Raw genomic sequence first — 12,428 nt, forward strand, 5'->3', positions numbered from 1 at the left:
GATCTCAAAACTCATGGGTTCAAGCCCCACTTTGGGCTCTGTGCTGACGGCTCAGAGCCTGGAGCCTGCTTCAGATTCTGTGTCTCCCTCTCTCTCTACCCCTCCCCCACTCACATTGTCTCTCTCAAAAATAAACATTTTTAAAAATTTAAGTAAAATGCTTTAAATGCTCTAAATGTATATATATCTTATTTATTCCTCATCAACAGTCTCTTAGAAGCTAGCACATTCAAAATTTACTTTATTTAATATCTATGTTTAATATTATTTATTTAACCTGTCTATTAATTTCTGCTTTATTTTCAGAACTGAAGGCAGAAGCTAGTCTAATGGACCAGATGAGTAGTTGTGATAGTTCATCGGATTCCAAAAGTTCATCATCTTCAAGTAGTGAGGATAGTTCCAGTGACTCAGACGATGAAGAGTGCAGATCCTCTCCTTCTGATCCAGGGACTTATATCTCAGGACATCCTGTCATGTCTGCCATGCCACAGTGCAGGATTCCTGATATGGATGCTGGCCGGAATAGATCTCATGACAACAGTGGCCTTCTGATGAGTACTTTAAGTGAGTATATGTAAACATGAGTAATTGGAAAAGTAAGAATTCACTGTGGAGCCATAGTGATTATGATCTAAAATTTGGATTAAAAGAATAAAACTCTTACTTTATTCATTTGGTACTATGATTAATCATTACCTGCTTGTTGAATCCTTCCTTTCCTTTTGACACTGTGACATTGTGTCTTATTGGTTTTTCTCCTGTCTCTCTAGATACTTTTCTCTGTCTCCTTTGCCAGTTTAGAATCTTCTACTCCATCATTAGAGCTGGAGTTCCTCAAGCAAGGCTTAATTCTAGGCCCTCTTTCCTTTTTCCACATTCTTTCCCTAGATAATCTCCTCCATATTTTTGTTGTAATCAATACTTACATATAGATAACTTGTAAATTTGCATCTCTGACCTGGTCCTCTGAGCTCTAGAAACAGATAGGTCCAACACCATCTTTTAGGAAAGGCATTCCAAATTCACTTTGTCCAAAAACCAACTTATAATCATTGGCTCACTGTGTTTCCTCTTAGTGAAAGGCAGGATTCATAATAATACAATCCAGAAGCCTAACTGTATATAAGGATTTACTTCCTCTCCCTTTTTGTAGCATAGTCAATCCATCATCAAGTCCTATTTATTTTACCTCCTTAATATTTCTCAAATTCATCTACTTCTCTGCATCTCCACTGCTATTACTCTAGTTCAACTTACCGTATTTCTTGCATTTCACTCTGCAGTGATGTTCTAACTGGTTCACCCCCTTATCTACTCAAACCCAGTTTTGATCCATTATGTATATTGCAGCCATATTGCTCTTTTCATAATTCAAATATAATCTGTCACCCCTCCTGCTTTAAACTTTTCAATGACTAGTACAGTTGAACCTTAAGCAACACAGGTTTGGACATTGCAGGTCCACTTTACGTGGTTTTTTTTTTAATAGATTTTTTTTTCAGTACTGTAAATGTATTTTCTTTTCCTTACAATTTTCTTAACATTTTCTTTACCTTGATTTATTATAAGAATATAGTATATGACACATATAGTAGTATATAACATACAAAACATGTGTTAATTAACTACTTATATTATTGGTAAGGCCTCTGGTCAACAGTAGTTACATTGTTGCGGAATGAAAAGTTATATATAGGCTTTTCACAACAGAGGGTCATCTCCCCTAACCACTCCCGCATCAAGTGTCATTTGTAATTTCTTCTATGGTAGAGACAAAACATCTTAACATAATGGTCTTGCTTGTTTTGTTCTAGTAACATTTACCTAATTTTTGCCACTATACTCAAACCTTTCACCCATATGAGGGCCCTTATACACTGCTGTTCATTTGGCCAGAAACACTTCCTTCTTTTCATGTAGTTAACTTTTTCTCCTTTAGATTACAGTTCAAGACACACTCTGTCAAGGATACCTTCCTGACAAGGTCAGATCCTCCTTTTTGCAGAACTTCAGAGCAATATCTTGCTTATGTCAATTGTCATAATTATAAATTTATATCTTTTGTGTGATTTGCTTTCTTCTAAAGTTTAAGCTGCAGGAGGAGACCAGTCTTGTTTATTTTTTCACTTATCATTGAGTACTAGCACCTAGCACACAACCTGATACATAGTAGATGCTCAATAAATACATTTATTTATTTATTTTTATTTTTTTAATGTTTTATTTATTTTTGAGACAGAGGGAGACAGAGCATGAGCAGGAGAGGGGCAGAGAGAGAGGGAGACACAGAATCCGAAGCAGGCTTCAGGCTCTGAGCTGTCAGCACAGAGCCCGACTCAGGGCTTAAACTCACAAACCGCGAGATCATGACCTGAGCCGAAGTCAGATGCTTAACCGACTGAGCCACCCAGGCGCCCTGCTCAATAAATACTTTTTAATAAAAGCATACAGGTTGATACTCTCAGGAGGAAAATGGGACTTTATGTGTATTTAAAGCTAATCTCACTGTGTTAATTAATAATGATAAAGAAAAGGACTGACTCTAGCTAGCCATATAACAGAACAGATCCAGTTTCATTCTTTTGCATATATTTGTCCAGTTTTCCCAGCACCATTTATTGAAGAGGCTATTTTTCCCCATTGTATATTCTTGCCTTCTTTGTCATAATTAATTGACCATATAAATGTGGAGTTATTTCTGGGCTGTCTTTTCTGTTCCATTGATTTATGTGTCTGTTCCTCTGCCAGTACCATACTGTTTTGATTATTATAGTTTTATAGTATATTTTGAAATCTTTAATGAATAAATTTAGAATTAAGAGGAGCAAGACACCATTCAACACACAATGTCAACAATTTTTATCTTTATTTAACTTGTTGAAATAAGGATTAGAAAGCATTCATATCACTAATATGTTTTCCAAAACAAATACAAAAATCTTTGTGAAGTAAAGATTTAAAATAAAGATATAACACTATTTCAAAAAGATATGTGCACCCTATGTTTTTGCAGCATTACTTACAACATTTAAAGTAACATTTAAAAAAATGTAAAGTCTTCTTTCAGTTTACACAATAGTTCATTAAATTTCAGTAAATTTTAAGTCTGTGAAAAAGAATAGTTTATAAAACTGAAATTAGGTTCCAGCCTTAAAATTATGAACTGGTCTTCCAGGTACATGAATATACTAGTGGACTTTGAAAAGCTTTGCACAATGTGGTAGAGTTCTTTATTGTGTAAGACTTGTTCCTACATTGTAATACATTTAGCATTCCTAAATTCCCCTCTCACTAAATGCCACTAACAATCTGCAAATCATCCAAACAACACTTCAAATAAATTTCTGTGCCATCTCTAAGGGATCAGTATTGCTGTCATTGAGAACCACTGGCTTAGGAATCTGAATGCATTTGCTATGGGTAAACTCTTTTTTCCAAGTCACAGTTACCATTTTGATTGAAAATGTATTTCCTTTACTAGTATGTCATGTTCAAAGGCTAATCTGGATACCTTCAAGTCAACTGAATATTTCAACAGCACGGTGATACTATGCATATAACCCATACAGCATGAAGTCTATTACAGAAGTAGAACTCGGGACATTGGGTTTGACTTAGGAAACTCATACTATGGGGATCATGTCAAGTTGAACATTCTTATGCCATACAATAGTTGTGTAATAAATGGAAACTTAATCCTTAAAAATTATAAAATGGTCATGCACAAAAGAAGCTTTAGCAGATTTCTTTATCAAATAATGTAATAGTTCTGGAGTTCATGCAGTGAACTGAGCTGTCTTGCAACAACTTATATATGGCCTAGAAACCACTTCTCTTAAACTGGGTATTAACTTAAAAATATGCCAGCTTTTTGTTGATTTTGGACTAGTTTAAAAATACAAGAATATTTTTAACCATTGTAATTTACTACCCAAATGATATTATCCAATTCCATATCTTCAAATAAACCCCTGCAGTCAGTGACTCCCAAATCTTTATTTCCAGCTCCAACCTCTACCATGTCAGACTTATATATCCAATTGCCCATAGCATATATACTTGAAAATTTACTAGGTATCTCAAATGTGTCATGTTGAAAATTGAACTTGTAATTTTTTCACATAATCTTGTTCCTCTGGTATTTCTCATCTCAGTAAATGATACCACCATCCAGTTGTTTAGATCAGAAATGCCAGGAGTCATTCTTCACTTTTCTCTTTCTCTCATGCCCTAAATCCAATACTTTTGATAGTCCTGTAAGTTCTATCTTTATATTTTAATCCTGACTGCTTAGCACCACCTCCACCTGAGCCACCTGAATCAAAGCCAGTATTATTTCTTACGTGAGAAACTCTGATACAATTATAGTGTATTATAGTGTATTCACTGATCTAAAACAGTTCAAGTCAATTGTCTGCTTAAAATTTTCTGACGAATCCCATTACATTTCAACCAAAACCCAAAGTTTTTATCATAACCTAGAAACCGTGGTTTTCTGGACATCTTCCTGACCTCATTTCCTATCATTCTCTTCCTCATTCATTCCACTTCAGCCACAGGGCCTTCTTGCAGTCAGCAAACACAAGCATGCTTCTGCCTTAGGATATTTGTATTTCCTGTTCAGGCTTGACAGTACCTGCCCTCCTTCCACAGTTTTATGACTTTCTACATTTGGATCTCTGTTCAAATGTCACGCTTCAAGGAGGCCTACCTTCTGGACAGTACCTACTCTCCTTCCACATTTTTATGACCTTCTCTCTACATTTGGATCTCTGTTCAAATGTCATCCTTCAAGGAGACCTGCCAACAACTATCATATCTAAAATAGCACCTTCCACCACTCTTCCATCACTAATCTTCATTTTTTCATAGTATTTATCCCTACTTGACATCATATTGTATATTTGTTTGTTTACCGTCTGTTTCCCCCACTGGAATATAAATTCCATTACTGTAAGCGCATTGATGAATTACAAAAGGAACCAATGATGAATTACTCTTAAAATATACTACTTAATGTTTTGACTGAATTTGATGTAAAAAAATTATGTAACTTTTTCACTCTTCAAAATGATGTAGGCTGATCTAAACCACATTTTTTCTCATTTCCTGATGTAATTAAATCAGTGGGGTAAAAAGAAAAGTGGTGTTGGTATGTGAAAGAAGACTAAAAGAGATGCCAGGTGATACTAAAACTATGCTGAAGATTGGTGTTTTCTTTACAAGCAATATTAATTTTTCAAATTACTAATGAAGTGACTAAATTATAGAATAAGCAATCTGATTATTAATGACAAAATGCTAACTGAATGGGATCACTCGGTGTTACATTTTGTGTAATATTTATGTTCATCCAAAAATAAATATATTAAATATGAAAATATTAAATAATTACTACAGTTTTGCTATTTTTTTTATTTTAGGAAATGATTTGCAGCTGAGTGAATCAGGAAGTGACAGTGATGACTGAAGAAACTTTCAGCTATATATATAAAATTTGTAAGACGTGGGATAATTTATATTAAGAGTAAAAATTCCTAAGACTGAAGAAAATGTATCTTAACTTTTGATGATAAAAGAAATTAAATTTGATTCAGAATTTTCAGTTGATATGATATTTTTGACCTTTTCCGAGTACTAGCATTTTCATGTGCATTCCATTTCCAAGGTTTTACAGATGAGAAAACAGAATTTAGGTAATTTGCCCACATATTGTTAGTTAACAAGTGGCAGATCAGGTGTTCTAGAGTTCAAGTTCAATGCTCTGTTTTATCACACTGCTGTCTCCAATTGTGAAATGTCAAAACAATTTATTTATAATGGTTTTAATTGTATCTCTGAGCCTTTTATATATGATAATCCTTAGATTTTGGTTGAAAATATTTAAATTCTTAACAAAATTAAGCTATAATTTAGAATAAAAGTAAAGCTAGATAATTGTTTTAATGAAACTGTTTTTGTATCTCATAATATTTTTTTAATTTTGCTTTTGAGAGAAAAATAAGCAGTTAAGTGTTAAGTAGATAAATATTACTTACATCTGTAGTATTTTTGAATTTGGGGGAAATGATAAATATTATAGTTGAAAGCCAATGACCATAGCAAGTTCTTTTTTTTTCTTTTTTTCTTTTTTTCTTTTTTTAAGTTTTTTTTTTTAATTAAACTTCACTTTTTAGAGAAGTTTTAGGTTCATAGCAAAATTGAGCAGAAAGTACAGAGAATTCTCATATACTCCCTGTTCCCCAACCTCCCCCACTATAAACATCCTGCACCAGAATGGTATGTTTTTACAATTGATGAATCTTACATTGACACATCATCACCCCAAGTCTATAGTTTGCATTAGAGTTCACTCTGCATTGTACATTCTATGGGTTTTACAGACGTATAGTGATATGTATCCACATTGTAGTAGTATGCAAAATCATTTCGCTGCCCTAAAAATCCTGCACTCTTCCTGTTCATTTATTTCTCCCCCACCCCCAACCCCTGGCAGCCACTGATCTTTTTACTGTCCCCTTAGTTTTGCCTTTTCCAGCATGTCCTATAGTTAGAATCATACAGTATGCTGCCTTTTCAGATTGACTTCTTTCACTTAAATATCCATTTAAGCTTCCTCCATATCTTTTTCATGGCTTGATAGTTCATTTCCTTTTAGTACTGAGTAAACATTATATTGTCTGGATGTATCAAAGTTTACTTATTCACCAACCTACTGGAAGAATTTTCCTTGCTTCCAAGTTTTGGCAATTCAAGTTGAATAAAATTTTTTCATAATTACCTCTTACCATAGGAATTTCGTAGTTTATTTTTTTTTTAAATACTTACGTTTGGTTTTAATCTCTCCTACTTTCTTCTCTCTCTCTCCCTTCTTCTCTCTTCAGCTAATCTATTTGTATATTCATTTTTATATCTTTTTTATTCATCAATACTTATCTGAGAAACACAGCTGTATCATTTATTACTTAACTAAAGCAAGCTCAAAGAATATTACTCAGCCATCAGAAAGAGTGAAATCTTGCCATTTGCAACGATGTGGATGGAGCTCGAGTATATTATGCTAAATGAAGAAAGTCAGTCAGAGAAAGACAAATACCGTATAATTTCACTCATATGTGGAATTTAAGAAACAAAACAGATGAACATACAGGAAAAGAAAAGAGAGAGAGAGAGAGAGAGAGAGAGGTAAACTATAAAAGACTCTTAACTATAAAGAACAAACTGAGGGTTGATGGAGGGAGGGAGGTGCAGGCTGGGCTAAATGGGAGATGAGCATTAGAGAGAGACTTGTGATGAGCACTGGGTAGTGTATGTAAGTGATGAATCACTAATTCTACACCTGAAACCAAGTTTACCATGTATATTAACTAACTAGAATTTAAATAAAAACTTGAAAAAAAATAAAACAAGCTGGAATATTTAAAGTAGCTAGTAAAACAAGCATATCATTCTAACATAGGAATACAAATTATAATGGTTTTTGCTGAAAGTCGTTATGCTGAGATTTCTTTGACTAGTGTTTACTCTATCAGAAATGAGTACATGGTGGTATGAGCTGATAATGCTGGCTACAATAACAGTATGTTCTCAAACTATACCTCTTGCATTCAAAACAGCTCATCCTCTCTTCCCCCTATTATTTCCCCTGTAAATGAAACACGTTCTTAAAGACTTTTTTTTTATAGTGTGAATACCTAGAGTATCATTCTCTATACCCTTTAAGGATAAATATAAGTACAATAAAACCTTGGTTTGCAAGCATAATTAATTCTGGAAACATGCTTATAATCCAAAGCATTTGCATATCAAAGTGAATTTCCCCATAAGAATAATGGAAACTCAGATGATTTGTTACACAACCCAAACTATTCATATAAAAATTATTACAATACTGTAATACAAAATAATAAAGAAAATATAAAATATACAGAAAAATAAACAAATTAACCTGCACTTACTTTCGAAAACCTTCATGGCTGGTGTGAGGGAGACAAAAGAGAGGAGGGTTATTGTATAGGATGAATTTGACTATCACTGACAGAATCACTGCTATCTATTGGCTCAATGGAATCGTTTTCTTTTCATACAGCTTTAACAGGGAACCTATCCAATGACAAGTACTTGCTTTTGCCTCCTTTTGAGGATTTCACAGAAATGTGATATTGCATTGATGATCACCCACAATCCCGCAGCAAGAGAAAGAGAAGAACCATTGGCTTGGTTGTGATCATGTGACATTTTACGTCATGTACTACTCATATTGGAAGACATCTCTTGTTTACCAAGTTAAAATTTATTAGAAATGTTTGCTCATCTTGCGGAACACTTGCAGAACAAGTTACTCACAATCCAAGGTTTTACCGTAGTTTAAATAGGAATGAAATAATATCTCCCATGCCTCCATACCTCCTTATTGGATGTGTTTTCAGACATTGAAATGCAGGGAGCTATGGATGAGACAGATTCTCAGATATGAGGTTTTCTGTCAGAATCATCTGATGATCCTGACATGAAGCCAAGTAAATATCTTTTCCCCATCTTCATTGATATAATTGACATATAACATTGATAAGTTTAAGGTGTACAATGTGATGATTTGATACACATATATATTATGAAATTAATACTACAATAAGGTTAGTTGACATAAGGACATGTCCTGTTACTTTACCTGTTCTGAATGGTTTGATGAAAATGATGATGATATAAGCATGCAAGTAGGAAAAGTAAGTTGGCTACAAAGGAACAAAAATCAATGGGTTTGAACCATTCCATAATACTATGCTAAAACACTAAAGTTAGGAAAGCTGCACCTGCACAAGGATATGAGTGTGACCTATAAATAGTTTATGCATTAAATGCCATCCATAATTTGGTAAGAAAGCATTCTTAGACATGCCAGAATTTGCGAATTATATCATTCACATATAATTCCTATACTTTCCAATTTGTTAAGAGATGGGTCAAAATTAAGAACTCAAGAATGGAAAAAACAATTCATTGCATCATTATTTATAATAGCCAAGATATGAAAACACCTAAGTGTTCATTGATGGATGAATGATTAAAGAAGATGTACACATACATAATGGACTACTACTGAGCCACAAATAAAGAATGAAATCTTGCCATTTGTAGCAACATGGATGGGCCTTGAGTGTATTAAGTGAAATAAATCAGAGAAAGACAAAAAAAAAAAAAAAAGAATGGAAAAAAAACATCATAACAATATTCTAAGAAGGTTGATAGCTCTCCTACCCACCCTGCCCTCATGAAGGGGACTCACTCAGTTTGTGGGAGTAGGGGACATTCATGCCCTGCAACATTTTATGAGGAAGTGACCTCGCAGATGCTGGCCAGTGGAGAAGAGCCAAGAGCTTAGCCCTACTAGCCTGAGGTTGTAATCCTAATTAGGGCAATGACATTTAAGAATAGGCTATGTGCATGCACCAAGCTATTCACACACTCCTGACTAACCCTAGGGCTATGTACATGTACATAAGACACTGAAAAGGGCCTGATGAAAAGCAAAATCTGGAAAGACTTGAAAACAGCCTGAACTTTGGACACACTCCCCCATACATACAGATCCATCAGCAAAGGACAAAGCCTTAGTGATTCAAAATGTTTGACTTATGAACTCTGCCCAGTCTTGGACTTTTCTGAGTAAAACATACTGCTTCACTTCCACTTTCCAAATCTCACTCAGGTCTTTCTGGCCTAGACCCATCTAAAGAATATGATTCTTGGAAACACAGTTCCTAGTTTAAACAAACTTGACAATAAACAACCTAAAAACTGGGAACAACTCAAATGTCCCATCAACACAAGAAGAAGGAAATGAACGGTGGCATATTTGTACAGTGAATTCTACTGAACAATAAGAAAAAAAAAACTTGTCACAGACAAAGAAATAGACGAGTCTCACAGTCAAACACAAAGAATACAAATAGTATTACTCCATCTATGTGAAATTCAAAACTGACAAAACAAATCTATGGTGATAAGTCAGAATAGTGATTACTTTGGGGAAGGAGGGTTTGGCTGGGAGACAGAAGGAAAGCAGCAAGTATTATTCTAGCACTGAGGTGCTAGAAATACATATACATATTTTATATTAAGTGGGTGATGGTTGTGTAGTGTAAAAAAAGTTACATTTGTGTAATGTAAAAAAATGGAGTTTTACACTTAAGATTTGTGCATTTTAGGTTATACTTAATTTTAAAAGTCCAAAAAACAAGATCAATAGAAAAAATATTTGCAATGCATAATAATATTATTGTAATATTAATGGCAGACCATTAATATCAATATATATAGATTTTATAAACTTACAAGAAGGGGTAAAACAACTCGCTAAGAAAATGAGCAAAAGAAATGGATAGGCAGTTCTAAAATTATAAAAACATACATTTTTAGCAATCTCACTTCTAGATATTTATCCTTTAGATATATTTGACTTACATAAAAGGTTATCATGACAGTATTATTAAAAATAGGAAACTCAAAACAACCTGGATATGCATCTTTTTGTTAGTGATTTTTGGAGTTATTTATATAGCCTGGACACAAATCCTTTGACAGATATATGTAATATGAATATTTTCTTGCACTCTATGAGTTGAATTTTCACTCTTAATGCATATTTTGGTGAACAAAACTTCTTAATTTTAATACTGTCCAACATATCAATTTTTTTTCTTTTATGGTAATGTATTTTTATGTCTTATTTAAGAAATCTTGGCATATGCCACAGAGAACATCCCACAGAGAACACAGAGATGTTCTCCTATGTTTTCCTCTAAAAGCTTTATTTTTAAAAAGCAGATCCACAATCTATATAGAATTGTTTTTTACCTATGGTGTAAGATAAGGGTTACAATTAATTTTTTCCATATGGATATCCAGATTGTGTTTATTTATTGAAAACCATTTCCTCCACTGCACCGCAGTGTCATCTTTGTCATTAATGATATCTCAGCACACGTGTATGTCTTCTGAATTCTGTTTTGTTCCATTGTTGCCTTACCTAGCTTGGTGTTGATTCCACGGTGGTATAATTATTATAGTTTTATAACAGGTCTTATATTGGGTAGCGCAAGTCCTCCACTGCTATTCGTCAAGACTGCCTTTGCTCTTCTTGGCTTTTTGCATCCCTCTATAAATTTTTTAAATGAACTTGTCATGTTCTACACTCACAAAACCTATTGGGATTTTGTATTGAAACAATAGGTTGATTTGGAATATTGACATCTTTATAACATGAACTTTCTAAGTCATGAGCATTGTATGTGTCTTCATACATAAATCTAAATACATCTAAATACATATTTAGATCTTCTTTAATTTCTTTCAATAGCGTTCTATAGTGTTTAACGTTGAGGTCTTGGACATTTTCATTAGATTTATTCCTAGGTATTTTTATGCAATTATAGCTGATATCACTTTTTAAATTCCCTTTTCCATTTGTTTTTGCTGATATTTAAGTACGATTTATTTCTGTGTACTGACTCTATATTCATACACCTTGTTTAACACGTTCTCTTGTAATTTCATATTTGTCTCCTCTCTCTGACTATATTAGTATTTATTATTTTACAGCTTCAGTCTCCTTTCTAAATATGAGTGTAAAATATCACTGCTGTCATAATCACTGAGACCCAAAATATTTTTCACTCTTATCACTGATATTTCAGATTCTTCCACTGCCATTATCTCTTTTGTGTCCGAAGAGTTTGTGCTGATTTCTATTCAGGAATTGCTTTCTCTTTGGTTTTTTCTTTTTATTCGTCTGTCTGATTTCAACTTAGCAAAAATGAGACATCTTGATATATGATCAATATATGGCTCTAGAATAGGCCACAGGAAGCTAGAGTTCTAGTCCTTGTTCTGTTCCTTCTGAGTTCTTTCATAATATTCTGTAAGCTAGGCTGGGAGAGGGATTTCAAACCAGTGTTCCCTAAATTCCTGTCATAAGAATTATTAGAGGTGCTTATTAAAAACAGAGGTTCTTCAATCCCTACTCAAATCTATTGAAAAAGGATTTTCAAGAAAAAGGCCTGCAAATCTGTGTGTGTGTGTGTGTGTGTGTACACATGCATACATATATACATATGAATTGTTCTGATATATATAGAAACATTATATATATGAATGAAAAAATATACATATGAATGAATTACCCAACATCACTCTCACCATCAGGGAAGTTTAGTTTACATAGGACAAGATTAAGATTCCTTCCATCTGTGATATTATTTGATTTTATGAATCTTAGCATTGTATTGCCATAATCAAAAGAAGAATTTCATCTAAAGAAGAAGAAGGAGGAGGAGGAGGAGAAGGGGAAGAAGAGGAAGAAGGGGAAGAGGGGGAAGAGGGGGAAGAGGGGGAAGAAGAGGAAGAAGAGGAAGAAGAAGAAGAAG

General features: G+C 33.7%; 1 protein-coding gene across 4 annotated transcripts in view; it reads left to right on the plus strand.

Annotated features, from left to right (window-relative positions):
• The window catches only part of EAF2 (ELL associated factor 2), a 39,572-nt gene extending 29,418 nt beyond the window's left edge, over nucleotides 1-10,154 (plus strand). For 3 of the 4 annotated variants that reach the window (XM_060639842.3, XM_078453060.2, XM_078453059.2), the window contains 2 exons: nucleotides 307-567; nucleotides 5,427-7,183. In XM_060639842.3, the coding sequence (XP_060495825.1) occupies nucleotides 307-567; nucleotides 5,427-5,473 (308 nt within the window). In that variant the 3' untranslated portion in view covers nucleotides 5,474-7,183. Of the gene's footprint in view, nucleotides 1-306; nucleotides 568-5,426; nucleotides 7,184-8,092 lie in introns of those variants that run through there. The other variant, XM_060639843.3, reaches the window with a different exon arrangement.
• The last annotated feature ends 2,274 nt before the right edge of the window (nucleotides 10,155-12,428 follow it).

Source organism: Panthera onca, chromosome C2 (assembly GCF_046562875.1).
Source record: "Panthera onca isolate mPanOnc1 chromosome C2, mPanOnc1 haplotype 2, whole genome shotgun sequence".
In the NCBI taxonomy this organism is placed as follows: Eukaryota; Metazoa; Chordata; class Mammalia; order Carnivora; family Felidae; genus Panthera; species Panthera onca.